This window comes from Ptychodera flava, chromosome 16, assembly GCF_041260155.1.
Source record: "Ptychodera flava strain L36383 chromosome 16, AS_Pfla_20210202, whole genome shotgun sequence".
In the NCBI taxonomy this organism is placed as follows: Eukaryota; Metazoa; Hemichordata; class Enteropneusta; family Ptychoderidae; genus Ptychodera; species Ptychodera flava.
In genome coordinates, this window is record NC_091943.1 from 1,384,680 (window position 1) to 1,400,256 (window position 15,577).

Consider the following 15,577-nt stretch of genomic DNA (forward strand, 5'->3'; position numbering starts at 1 on the left):
TAAAATTACGGCATTAAATTAAATAAAACGTGCTACAAATGTTGATGGATATCTAATTGTCCCATGAAGCATTGAGCAGTGTCAAGTTAATTAATAGCTCATTCGCATATTAAATAAAGTTTTGTAATTAGTGATTAAACTCTGAGAGTACTGTGCGAAGTTGATGAAACCTGCTACATATAGAGATATGACAGATATCTTATTGTTCTGTGAAGCGTACTACTATTAATGAACCTGTTGTAAAACACGTGAGCATATTCAGTTCATATCTGGTTGAGTTATTGAGTACACAGACAGACAGACAGACAGACATCGGTGCGACATATGCTCACGTGTGTCAACACGTGAGCAAAAAATGATTATCAGCACTTTGGATTAACATGGGGTCACTGACCTTGCATTTACACTGGAGTAAAAGTGTTTTAGGCATGCAAGATTTTTTCTGTTTTTTCTCCCAATTAATTTGGGGAAGATGCCAAATTTTTTCTAAGCAAAATGTCTTCTGAAAAGCCGCTCTGAGAGTTCTGTCTGTTAAAGCTTACCTACCTGTCGAGGCTCTTCATCCAAAAAATGACCTGTTAGGTGACTGTATGTCAGAAAAAAGGTCAATTATGTGCTTGAATCTACACAAAATCTGCAAAGTAAGTTTATTTATTTGAATATCGAGAGAACAAACGGGAAAACTCGGCCATTTTGGGACTTGTCCGCTGTGGCAGATTATTTTTCTTGGAGTTCCCCAAATACGCCCTCACACGGCCAAGTACTCGGCTCTGCTGCTTTGAGAGCAATAACATTTTCCGACGCTAACTCGTCACATCTTTATACATCCGTAGGATTATCAAAGAGGTTTTATCACGTATCCATGTGTTAATCTCAAGTTAAACAAGAATTTCTGCATATCAGTAAACTCAAACTCGGGTACAACTTTCTTTGCCGACTGTGGATAACCTTTACACCGGAGTAAAAGAGTTTTAGGCGTGCAAGGCTTTGCTGGTTTTTCTCCAGATTAATTTAGGGAAGATGCACCATTGTTTATACTTAAATGTCTTGTATGTCTGAAAAATGTCAATTATATACTTGAATATAAAATAAATCTTCTAAGTTTATTTATTTGAATTTTGAGAGAGAAAAACGGGAAAATTTGGCCATTTGGGACTTTTGTATGCTCCTGCAGATCTTGTTAGAGGGAACCCCGAAGCGCCCTCACACAGCCTAGTTCTAGGTCGGCTCTGCTTCCTTTAGAGAGACAACATTTTCTGACACTAACTCCTCACCTCACCATACATATCCATAGGAGTATGAAACGCCATTTACACCACAGGTCAAATCAGGGAAAACAAAGGCACTTTATTTTTTTGATATTTCATTCATAATTTCTAAATAGAACTCTCACTAAATAAAATTCTCTAAAACAAAACAAAAAACATCTTTGAATTTTTTAAAAACAATATAAGATTCTGATGATTGTTAATAAGCAGTTTTCTCACTCAATCAAAGAGACATGATTGTCAGAAGATACAGAGCTGGTGTCTTCACACAGAGGGAAATGTGCAAATCTATTCATTAAAATAAGTCTGTATTTGAGCAGCAGCGCAGTTTACTGTATATTCTAACACTATATGAAAGATAAATGCGGAATGATACAATTCGGATAAAAACAATGTTCTTCCAAAACAACCTTACAAGGTATGAAAATAATGAAAAAAGGACAAAAAATTCAAATCATTGTGAATAATGGTTTTAAAGAAGCATTGACATGATTGTAAAAAATGAGATTTAATATTTGTTCTTTAGATGTCACTAACTTAAGCTTTCAATACTGCATATGACGACAATATGACCATGACAATGTTTTGAACATGGCACTGATAACATGTTCTGTTAAATGGATGGTAACATATCATATTCTTGTGTATATAAAATACAAAGAGTCTGACTATAGAATAAAATATTTCATCAAATATGTTCTCTAAAATAATGAACAGGAAATATGTATCATGCAGACATCATTCAATCTTGCCAACATACTAGCACATTACATACTCAGTATAGAATTTCATTTTTATGCAAGATTTTGTTTATTCAAAAATACAGATGTAAGAGTAAAAATTTAAAAAGCTGCACAGATAGTATTATTAAAACCATACATTCAGACTTATTGAAAAATTGTATTAAATGGACAATAATTTCATTGAGCAGCATAACATGTAATTTCTCGGCCAATTATGCACTTTCACCAACCATGATTATTGTACTGGTTTGTATTAGTTTGAGCTAAAATATCTCAATTACTGCGACAATAAATAGCCAAATCTGAAATAGCAAAGATTTGATGCTTTACTTGTATAGCAATAATTTGCCTTGGGGAATGTGTTTGTTAAAATATCATATTTAAAAGAAATTATGTTTGCACATTCTGCAGTGCAGTGCCTGATTGAGTTATTTAACATTTTTTATCTGTACATGTTTAATCAAGATTACTGGTGACTCAGAAACAACAGAAAGAATTCATGTTTATGATGCAGCACTTCTCCGTCATTTAATTCTTCCACTCCAGGATTGAACTTTGCCATAGAAACTGGCAGAAATGGGCTAAACCATGGCGGTGAAAAGCAAGAAAAAATCAGTCATACAGTGTCTAACTCTCCTAACTACCTTAACTTTTACTCATAGGAACCGTTTTCCTTTATATTAAGCATTTTTCTGGCAATTTTCCTGCATGTAATATATTTTGTGATTATAACCTCATCATGAGGTTATTACTGAGATTATGCAAGAAAAAATATTGGAGTAGATTAATTTTAAAACAAAGTTTTATGAACAAAAAAGGCAAAAATATAATGAGGAATATATGTACTTATGTATATGCTACATTTGTTTTCACAGACATACAAATGAAACTGCTTATATAAATGTTGTCAAAGTACAATATTTAGTTTAGAAGTTGTTAAAAAGTTTACTACCAACAGGTTATTTCCTTATAAGGTATGTTAAGAATCACAGAGATGGTTTAAGAACTGATTATTTCAACGGCCAGTGAGTAGGTAGTACTGGAGATTACAAGGAGAAATCTTGTAAAATAAATGTGCCAACACTTCACATGGTTGTAAGAGACACTCTACCACCAACAATGCTCATTGCTGGATCTCTAATGAAAAAATTTTTATGGGTGCTGTGTGGAAACAAGTCAATGGTCCTCTTTATATGTTGTAAACAATACAATCATGACACCCTGACAGACACCAATGGTACACTGATCGAAGGCTGTGATAAAAACAGAGCTGTGCAGATAAATCCTGACACACTGTAATTCTTTTCAACCTCAAAACTTTCGAGTGTCACCTTGCACCTTACAGTAGACGCCTACTGAGAATGAAAGGAATTATCTAACAGACGCAGACTGACCCTACAACAAATTTACTGGTAGTAAATTTTTGAACATAGTATTCTTGCGACATTTATGTGAACATTTTCATTCTAAAGCTGTGAAAACATCTGTAAATATATAGAAGAATTACATATATTGTAGAAAAATCTTTCTAATATCATTCTAGAAATTTTCGTTCTTAAAATCAAGTTTAAAATTCTCGTAAATGGAGTCATACGATGACCATTTAAAAGTAGAACATGCATTGACAAACAGACTCTACTTGAAAGTCTTCTTTGTCCATTCATAGTTTAAGCAAATTACGTTCCGTATTCACAGACTATTATTTGAATCAAAAATCACTTACATGACAAATCTGCCTCCATGATTTCATAACCGAGGACAAAACGGAAAGGAGAGAGTATATTATCAGAAGGTATCACCTATCAAAAGTCATCCAATATTGCAAATACACTGAAATACGTTTTCTTGGACTCAACACTCACTCCTTGCATTCAAAATCTTTAACAGATCAGTTACATAGACAACATAAAGAAATGCTACATCATACGCAACAACATGCAATTTTATTTGAATTTGTGTGGCAGTGTGATAATGTCAGGTTATATGAGATATTGTCTCTTTCTCTTATTTTCTTCCATGGTTTCACTGCTGACGGAGGCAGCTGGATCTAATGTCGGAAATACACTTCTTGCACTAGTATGGATAATGTGATACCGATATGAATATGACAAACGTTGTTTGGAACTCTATCTGGGAAAGGTTCTGGGTGAGGCTCGTTGCTTGTACTTTGATCTGGTATGTCTTGGGCTCCCTCAATGGTGCCAGGGTGTACAAAATGCCTTTGTCATTCTCCCGTCGGATATTAAACGGAACCTGGTTTGAACAGTCACAGGTACAACCACATATCTGTCAGAGCAATTTGCATTATTTTGCCCAGTGGAGAAAAAGCAGAAATGGCATGAAGGTGAAATGAGATGGCATGGAGCAATGATGAGGGAAGAGGTTACGTGTTGGAACCATACAGCCCATGTCATGAGACTAGTATCAGAGACATGTTTAAATGATCTATGTGGTTGTTCTATGAGTTGTAATAAGCAACTACATACTACATATTCCTGTGCAAGCATGACCCAATCAGTTACCCAACTGTTACTCCTCTGAGAGAGCTTTCAAGAAAACTTTTTTAACTTAAAAGTTTTTGTTATTTCACCAGTTTCATTGTGGATAATTCAATATTTTGTCTACTTTAAGATTATTTGAATGGCAGCTTTGAAATTCATACACAGATTAAGGCTTTTTGGAATGGCATGTTTTCAAGTTGTAAGACTGAATGTTTTCATTTCTCAGAATAATGTCATATTTACAAACCATGGCCTCCTTTTTTATCATGACATAATTTTTCCATAAATGAACATCAAGAAAAAACCCTAGGCTTCTCATTGATGATTTTCTTAGACTTATCAACTGAATGATGGAAATATTCTTAATTTCAAACTTGATTACTAACGCTACACACATATATTTTTCCCACACTGAATTCAAGACAGTGTCATGCTAGGAAATTTGTGATAAATGTGTAGTTTTTATTTTCTATGTTGCAATCAAGGGTCTTGCGACATGGAATAACACTGATATCTTGCCTTACGTTTCAACAATTGTGGTGTATATTGTTAAACATGAGGAAGGTAATTATTTTTAGCTTAGACTTTGGTACATGTAAGGGACTGTTTCAGATTGTCACATAAGTTCAAAACGAAGTTTCTTCGTTTACATCAAACCCCCTTCCCCAAAACAAAAATTCAAAAGTGCGAAATGTTGATGTCTGCCTGAGATTACGATGTTGCATTTTGATACACCTGAAGAAGAATATATATCCCCATACCGCATTACATTGTCAAGTAATCGATCAAATGTCAGTACTAACCATAGCATGACACGAATGAGTTGGAAACAGTTACAGCAAAATTTGTTTGCAGTTTTGGTTTATTTTTACACGCAAAGTAAAGAAAACTTGTAATCACAGAAGAGAAGTGCAAAAGTGAAATTCACTTATTGAATGGAGGTAAAAACCCCTATCCCCATAAACCAACAAATTTCGCTTTCTGAACTTATGCAACAATCTGAGACGGTCCCTTTGGTCCCTAAAGCTGGCTACCAAAATTGAAAATGAGTTAACATTTACTCAATGTGGAGCTGGGCTTTAATGTTCTGAATATATGAGCCAGGTTGGTCTTTCTGATATGAACTGAATGCATGGAAGACAGGGAAGCCACTCAGCCACTATGGGTATGGAGCTGAATTCACACAAGGGAATATATTTGGTAATGTTTGCCGTGTACAACACCACGTTAGCAGCCTTATCCCATGGTATGAAGTGAATTCATGAGATATGAATTCTTGAAAATGTGGCAGCATTTGGTTAAATGCAATCAATGGCTAGCATAGAAAAAATCATTTGCAAACAAACTGTACACAATAAATATGGTCTATAGTACATTATCATATACCCATGCCCATATTGCTACATCCTAGTGACGTTCAACGTAAAATATCAGCCGTGATATTTCACGGTAAACGTCGAGATTTGCACGATGAACGTCATCAGTTTTAGAGTTTTCCCGAACTACATTAGCAGTTTGTTGGTAAACAACGTAAACAACAAAATGGCTGCCGCTCCCCGCCTGCGAAGCGATGTCACCGACTTAAAAACTTGAAGGGCTTCGAGGAACACGGGTATTTCTGGTTGCAAAATACGGAAATATCACGTTGAGTCTTTAAATGTTTTCCAATGGTATTTTTTTGGTCAAGTTTTAGCAAACATTCTGCCGTTCGCACGGCGCCGGCACTGTGCACGGTCTCCACCGAACAGATAGTGAGCGCGTGGCGTGACAGCGATGTCGCGCGCGCGACGACTGTTGACATGGCAACTCTAAAGGTAAACTAACAAAATGGCGTCCCCTCTCCGCGCGAGCTCCGTGCCGTACGACGATCGAAATCAGGATAGATTTAAAGCTGAGCAGTTTTTGATCGGTTACAGTTGTAATAGCATATTGCACCTTAAAATGTTCCTTCTGTATGACGATTTCTGTCTCCCGGTGTCTTTCTTCTTGGGTTTCATTGAGATATGGACAACTTGCAGCGATGTCGCGGGTGATGTTGACATCTTCGTCGTATACTTTATGAATGAAGCCTGTTCACATAAACATTCTGATATTTATGCGCAAGGCGTAATAAAGTAAAGCCTCAAAATTAAAGGTTTTTCGTTCTATTAGTAAAAATTCCCTAAAATTATGGGCATGGGTATATGATAAATCGGTTATTACCCAATATCGCCTGTTCCTTGTGTCGTATCAGCATTCGTGTCATTTGTGCTGCGTCAGACACGCGACTTCGTCTCGTGTCTGACGCAGCACAAATGACACTCATGCTGATACGACACAGGAACAGGCGATATTGGGTAATAACCTCTAAGTGTCAAATCAGCTAGTATCTATTGATATGTAAAAACAAGTCATCGTTGATGACACAGTCCCCACTTGTTAATAATGGGTACTTTGATTACATGTCCTCAGAGAGGATAGAGTCCTCTTCATTAATTAGGTCTGTGATAAAAATACTTTGATACAGATGGCGCTCAATGGCCAAGAATGAGTTCCATGGTGATGAAAACATAAAACCAATGTAGGCCACCATCCTAAAGTTCATAAAATGAGTCAACTAAGAATTAATCAACAGATGTTGCAAAACATTTTTGCATACAATTCTAACACTTAACAGATTATCACTGGTACCATATTTCATAAAGTTTGATGCAGTATTTACAACACTATGAGATCAACATCTGTATCAAGTTTCATCACATTTGACGTTGTATTAATTTGTGGCTATATCACCCTAATTAGGAAAGTTCATTACTTATGCAATTACAAATTAATTAAAATGACACTGATAAATGTCTTTTTCAATGTTAAAGCAATGTGAGCTTAACATCGGTTAACATCTGTATAAAGTTTCATGAATTTGATGCAGTACATGTTTCTTGACATATCAGCCATTTACGAAACTTCAATAATTGACATGTTACTGCTACATGACGTGAAACAAATTGACGAGCATATGTATGAAATAGGTCAATGTCAACTTTGAATGATACTGGTGGAAATATGTCTGAGTTATGGCTCTGTACATGAAAACATCGTAATAAAATGGCTGCCTAGCAACCATATTGGATCATATCACATAAAAAATTGATGTACATATGTATGACATAGGTCAATGTCCTTGTACCAACTTTGAATAAAATCAGTTGAGATATGCCTGAGTTATGCCTCTGTATATGATAAAATCGTAACAAAATGGCCGCACAGCAGCCATATTGGATCGTATCACAAAACAAATTGACGTGCATATCTATGACATTGGTCAATGTCCTTGTACCAACTTTGAATAAAATCGGTTGAGATATGCCTGAGTTATGCCTCTGTATATGAAAATTGTAATAAAATGGCCGCCTAGCGGCCATATAAGATTGTATCACAAAACAAATCGACGTGCATATCTATGAAATTGGTCAATGTTCTTGTACCAACTTTGAATAAAATCGGTTGAGATGTGCCTGAGTTATGGCTCTGTACATGAAACATGGGGCCCGGGGGCACCGACGTCCTTTGTGCCTCCTTACTGTTTATTATTTGCCATAAATGTGAAATTTGGCAAAAAGTCAAATTGTTTGGACATAAATGAAAGTTAATATGAAAGTGAATCAAGAATAAGAGATGGAACTCAATAGGATCAACATATCTAAAACAGGAAACGGTGAACTTATATGATACAGAAGGCGAGAAAATTTAGCCACAAACTACAGTAATATAATGGACAATGGCTAATCTAAACCAAATTACTTAACTGGATTGTTGGCATTGATTACACATGTATTTATTGTCCATCAAATAGAAAATAAATTTGGGCCATTGACTAAAAAACATTGCTTGTTACACTCGCCACACTTGTACTTAGTATTTAGAGTGTACACCTATCTACAATACAATGATAAAAAGTTTGGACTCTGAAGGTCAACAGTGCATCTTTAATGTATGAGACTAAATAAGCTTACCCCTCAAGTATGTATAGGCCAAAAACAATATTTAATTTTGAATTATGTAGTGCAGGGAAGGACATAGAATATGGTGAAAAGCAAACTAAATATAAAAACTGAATATACAATTATATGGAAATGTTGTTTTACAGTCATGAGTATCTAGTGTGTGCCGAGAGACATATTAAAATTGGACAGTATCATCCAGACCAGAGTTTGTCTGAGTGGTTGTTTCCTTCTGATTTTCTGACACGGTGATAGGTACAAAATATTATGTTATTCACCATAGTTAAGCAACATAGCTTGCATTTTGTTCACAGTAGAACTGAGTTTTACATGTAAGATAACTTTCTCATAAACTGTAAATTCTGGCTTGTGGCAGCTCAACCGTCGCAATACTACATTTTTGATATGATATGGAGTGACTTGCACACATATGCAATATGCAGTGACAGTCGATATATTCATAGTAAGAGTCTACTACATTCAAGCATAGTGATGTTGACAACTACATGCATGCCAGTGCACGATTTCAAAGTAGCCAGGAGGAAATTCTAATAGTCTTTTAGTGGAAATATAGGTATTAAACCACAGTGAAACAAACAACATTAGTTATCTTGACCTTGCTAAAGTGCAATCTCGGATCATGTATGATCATGCCAAATTACCATGTCGGATTATGCCGTGATTCTGAAGTGCGCGTAAATCGGTCAACATAAGCACACATAGACTCTCGCCAGTCGCTTGTACTGCTTGGTCTCGCGTAGCTTTCGGTATTTATACAAGCTCGAGCGCTCGTGCCTTCGGCACTCGACCTTGCGCCTTCGGCGCTCGATCGCGTACGTTGGATTACTACCGCAAGTGACTCCGGATCCGGTCAAAAGAAGGCACGAGGACTGTCGACAGTCTAAAGCACACACTGTCTTCAACAATGATGCTTCGGCGCTCGATCACCTACGTTGGATTACTACCGCAAGTGACTCCGGATCCGGTCAAAAGAAGGCACGAGGACTGTCGACAGTCTAAAGCACACACTGTCTTCAACAATGATGTCAAAATCAATGCACAACTGTCGAAATTACCCAAAATAAGCAACAGAAAACTTAAAGTTATCGCTGTGTCGAAAGGACAGTACATCAAAATAAAACGACGCTAGTTTGTTATGACATGGAGGTAGAAGGACAGGCGAATTCTCTCGCTCTTACCCAGCTATTACTAACGGGCCGCCGGTGGGATTGCCTCGCTAAAGCAATGGGCGTTTCGTGCCAAAAAAATACATGACAGCAACAAAAATACAATCACCGTGAACTTCATATTTACAAAACATAATCAAATAAATGCTAAAAGCTTCAAAACGTCAAAATTCGCACAAGACCGAGAAACAAGACAGCGTCGGTTTGATTTTTCAAAGTCCTTGCCAGGAGCTAACTTGTTATATGCGCATGCGCATATTAAGGAGAGACCCATTTGATTTCGGGGGGGGGGGTATGCAGGAAGTGGGTATGGGAACTTTTTTTGTCAGAGAGACAGCATTTTTAATTTCAACTGTCACACCTGCATCAATTTTTTTATACAATGGAGTAGCAGTGCAATTTTTCAAATTTAAGCCAGTGTTCACATATCACAGGATGGTTTTATATATTCATTTTACATTCCAACGAATGAAAACAAAATGGAAAGTCTAGTATAATACAACTTTAAATTATAGAACACTTTTTTGGCAAATCAGCAGTGATCAGTACTATACCTGCTTTTCTTTATAACAGTCAATTCCTTTTAAGTTCTCAGGGAGATGTTATCTTTTGTGGTCAGAGAAACAAGGCTCACACATTGTATTTCATTATATTTGTTGTTCCTCAATTTTTCTTTGACAACTTGTAATCTTTCTAACATATTTATGTTGAGAGAATAATATATTGGTTTTTACACTAGTTTATTGACTCCTGTCTTGTGTTTTCAATTTTCACAATGTACAGAAGTTAAATAGTCCCATCTAGATATTGCCTGTACCATTGAGATATTGCAACAGAAATCCAGAAATATGATTTCTTGGGTCAGAAAAGGGAAGGAAAACATCGAGTGCACTGAGGTGTAAAGTAGTGAATGCTTATATCATAAGTGCTGGGAAAAAAACACATGAGAATTGCTTGTGGTAAAAACATTTGCGCTGCCTATGGCAGCATGCTAGCAAAGAAACACATGAGAATGAATTTCCAAAATTTAGCTCATTTCAACTGCATTATGACAATTCCTTTTATATTTATTTCTGTCTGTTATGAGAATTTTTTTTCTCAAGCCATTACAGGCTTATTTTTTTCTTTTATTTCACCTGGTGACAATTTTTTTTCTCAAAATCCTCCATACCCCCCCCCACAAATCAAGTGGTTCTCCCCTGAGTGAGTCCCTGACCTATGCGGGCCAGGGATTACTTCCTCAGTAGAACTGATATGCCTGCCGGTACCATCATTCTTCAGTCGATCAAAGGCGCCTTTCGTACCAAAAAATACACGACAGCCGCAAAAGTGCATCACTGTCAACGTCATAACTATAGAATATATTGAAATGCACAGTGAAACGTTCACAAAGTAAAAAATGTGTCCACACAGAGAAACAAGATGGCGTCCGATTCGATTCTCAACTCAGATTTTGTCCTAGAGTTGTGCGCATGCGCAGACGGTAGCTTTAACGAAAGCGAGTCAAAATCAAGTAAATTAAATAAAAATGGATAAAAATATCGTTTAAAAATAATACAAGGCATGTATCACCAAATTTGAACATTTCTGACGGCATTTCAACTATACGAACACCCATGCCAAATATCACAATAATCAAATCAGTGGTTTGAGGAAAAATTGAAAATAGTGGTTTTCACAAAAAAGCTAAAAAAGTGACTTTAAAATGATCATCAAAAAAGAAAAAAGACCGTTTGAGATACATGCCAAAGTGACCACCAGACCAAATTTCAGAAAAAGTTACTGAAGCGTTTCTGAGATACCTGCGTCCACAGCATACGGCCCACTGTATGCAACAACAGAGGCCGCGTCATCACATTAGTACTTTGGGCCAAAGGCCCAAAGGACTAAAAATAGTGTCAATGACACTGTCCTCCCATTTTGCAGCGATACCAACTACTAGTACACACATGACATTGCATTCTTACAGGTTGACTAAGAAAATTCCATTGCAAGTTCAAATTAATCTTATACCCCAGCAATATGAAATGCTCCATCTCATAATGACTTTTACACATGTGACAGAAAACCACCCTAGGATCAAGACTATCATGTTTTACAGCAATCAAACAAATACTTTGGGAGAAAATGATTTTTTGACAAAAAAATGGGAAAAATTGCCCCAAAAATACATATATGAAAATTTCACCACAATTTGAACAAATCTGACAAAGGCCAACCCTAGGATCATACATACAAGTTTTCAAGGCAATGGGATGAGTGCTTTCAGAAAATATTTTTTGACAAAAAACGGGAAAATCGCCCAAAAAATACAACTTTCAAAATTCCACCACAATTTGAAGAAATGTAACTTAAGTCACTATAAAGAGCCTGCATACCAAGTTTCAACCAAATCTGACCAGTGGTTACAGAGTTTTAGCAATTTGCAGGATTTATCCTTTTTCCCCCTTCATTTGCATATTTTTGATTTTGACATGTTTATTTCAACAAATTCACATCTCCACCCCTCAATGCACCTGTCCATTAAATACTAAGATGGCAGGTGTTGCGATTTAGGAGTTTTTAATGTTAACAGACATACATCCGCACATAATAACTAACATACATACATACATACATACATACATACAGACAGACCTTAGACCCTTCAAAAAACACGGGTCTATGGACAGACAGACAGACAGACAAATAGATAGACATGCATACATGCATACATTTATTTTTATAGCTTTTAACCTCCAACAGCCAACCAACTTGTCAATATTAGCTTGATCAACTTGATACTTCTGCTTATAATAATATAAATGAGAGATAATTACATTCTAATTAAAGTAAACAAGACTTGCTTATCAACATTTACGTCATAAAAAAACCCCAGCATATCAGTCAGGTTATGAGGTTATCTTTATCAGTATTTCATCCTATTAACCAAGCACATTTTAACTTTCAAATTAACATTGCAAGTAAGTTCTGTTGAATAAGTTGAGCCTGTAGGTACTCAGAGAAAGCACACTGAAGAGACAAATGTTTGCAACTTAAGAAGTTCAAGGTCATCAAAAGCATTATAAGGAATCATGTTACACTTTCGTTGCACTGTTTACACAGATTGCATAATTGCTATAAATAGCACATGAGGAATCTTACAGTCCAGCTTTACCATAAAAACCCTATCACTTTGACCACTCTTTTAATTGATCACTCTATTTTTTTCCTCAAAAAGTAATTTTATTTTATCCTTACCAAGTCAACCATATTATATGGAAATTGGAACTTTCTCTATCTCTATTTATTTGACCAACCTATCATGACAAACTATTATGAGCAATTTCTTTTAGATAACATACAGAGCGCAATATATGACGGTTCAGAATATGTCAAAGTTGGGATTCAGGAAAGTTGCCTTTACATGTTTTAATCCTCCAAGATGGTAAGCATTTCACTATGAACTGTCAAAAATGTTGAACATTCTAATAATTCTACACTAAAATTATTTTGGCTTTGTTGATATCCTCATTAATTCAATTATTTAAAATCATATTACTTATTTTTTTCTAGGTGAATTGATAGGGTTTATACAGTACAAGAGTTACATACAATGTAAGTCAAATTCAGTTAAAACATCAATTACCGTCTAACATTGCATCATTCCTATAAATAGCACCTCAGACTGGAACAGCACAATCATAATCTGCTCATTCACACAGGCAGTACTTTACTTTGAATGAATGACCTACTACATTTCACCTATGTACCAAATTTGAAAGCATGACAAAAAGTACCACAAAATTTGCAAATTTCAGCTTGAGTTCACAGAGTTATCTTCAGGTCACTCCTAGGAACCTGCACACCCAATTAGAAAGTAATGGCATATACAGTTTCAAAGAAGATTTTTTTAACCAAAAATGGCAAAAATTGCCCAAAAATACAAATTTGCAAATTGTGCCATAATTTTGATGAATTCTATTTTGAGTTTTCACAAGGTACCTGCACGCCAAATTTTAAAGCGATCCAACCATTGGTTTAAGAGGAAAAGATTTTTTACTAAAATCGCAAAAAAAGAAAAAAAATTCATTAAAAATAGAAAGCATCAAATATTTACATCAAATCTATATGTTTAAATGAGTTGGGCCCAAGGTACCTAAAACCAAAATATGACAATGATCAGATGAGTAGTTCCTGAGTTATTGATTTTTGACCATTTTCGCTTTTTTTTCTACCTCATTAGCATATCTATGGGACTAAAAAGTTCATTTTAACAACGGCACATCTACATCATATATGACATCACTACACCAAAAATCAGCTTAATACGTGCAGCGGTTTTTGAGTTTTTGCGTTGGACGGACAGACATCCATACATACATACATACATACATACATACATACATACAGACAGACATCTCACATACAGACTTTTTTCAACCATATAACCTCCCAATTGCCATATATGTATGGCAAATGGGAGGTAAAAATCATAATAAAATGGCCGCCTGGCGGCCATATTGGATCGTATCACAAAAAAATTGACGTGCATATCTATGACATTGGTCAATGTCCTTGTACCAAGTTTGAATAAAATCGGTTGAAACATGTCTGAGTTATGGCTCTGTACATGAAAAAATCGTAATAAAATGGCCGCCTGGCGGCCATATTGGATCGTATCACAAAACAAATTGATGTGCGTATCTATGACATTGGTCAATGTCCTTGTACCAACTTTGAATAAAATTGGTTGAAACATGTCTGAGTTATGGCTCTGTACATGAAAAAAATCGTAATAAAATGGCCGCCTGGCGGCCATATTGGATCGTATCCCAAAACAAATCGACGTGCATCTGTATGACATATGAAGTAATCCTTGTACCAAGTTTGAATGAAATCGCTTCTTGCATCTCTGAGATATCTGTGTGAACGGACGGACGGACGCACACACGCACGCACGCACGCACGCACGCACGGACATGACCAAACCTATAAGTCCCCCCGGACGGTGTCCGTGGGGACTAATAAACAAAGAATGACAGGTTCTACATTAAAATTAGCAGATAGGCATTTATTTGTCTCGCTCCGTATCTTTGCATGGTGAGCAAAGCTCACAGCATAGTAACAATTTGATGTCTTCAGGGCACGAACCTGGAAAACGTTTCAACAGTGTTTTTGATAGCAGAAATAAAGCTATCTCAATCTCACAAAATATCACTTCAACTCAAAAAAATGTTATCGTTTTTCTTTATTTTCATTAACAATGCAAAGTACTTTGCGATATTTTCAATGAAACAAAAAAAAAGAAATGACTCCTGGAATGCTTACCCTGGATTCAAAAGGTACTTACCCCAGATATATTTTCAATGATACGGTAGTTTGATCTTGGATGAACACTGCCATCTTGGGTATATGTGACAAGCCTTACCAGATCATTATGGCTTGAAACACCCTTTGGTAAAGCCAGGGTTTCGTATCGTAAGATGTCTTTAAAGTTATTGGAGCACACACTGGGGGAGGAGTATGGACAATCCCTGACACAGTCCCTGAAGAGCAATCCAGGATGATGAAGTGAGATGCTTTCATTAAGTAATTTCACACATGCAAATTTATGGCTTTATGTACTACAGTAAGTTTTCACACAAAAAAATACTAAAATTCAAGTGATACTATCTGAAATCAGTTCAGAGATAGTAGAGTTATGGTTTAAAAACATGAAAGATGTGCAACAAAATGGCCGCCCGGCAGCCATATTGGATCGTATCGCAACTTGCTCTTTGTAATATCTGTGTCAAAATGATGCATAACTTGCAACTGTAAATTAATAAATCAATATGGAAAGTTTGGATGCCGTGTGTTTCAATAATCCCTAATAACTGAATCATAAACTTATATCAAAAATACTTTTTCAAACAC

At 36.0% G+C, this 15,577-nt stretch overlaps 1 protein-coding gene across 3 annotated transcripts in view; it reads right to left on the reverse strand.

Annotated features, from left to right (window-relative positions):
- Window positions 1–1,327: 1,327 nt before the first annotated feature.
- Window positions 1,328–15,577, reverse strand: part of LOC139152493 (hemicentin-1-like) — a 91,650-nt gene continuing 77,400 nt past the window's right edge. For 2 of the 3 annotated variants that reach the window (XM_070725650.1, XM_070725648.1), the window contains 2 exons: window positions 15,012–15,207; window positions 1,328–4,297 (listed from right to left, as the gene is read on the reverse strand). In XM_070725650.1, coding sequence (XP_070581751.1) covers window positions 4,085–4,297; window positions 15,012–15,207 — 409 coding nt within the window. In that variant the 3' untranslated portion in view covers window positions 1,328–4,084. The remainder of the gene's footprint in view (window positions 4,298–15,011; window positions 15,208–15,577) is intronic. The other variant, XM_070725649.1, reaches the window with a different exon arrangement.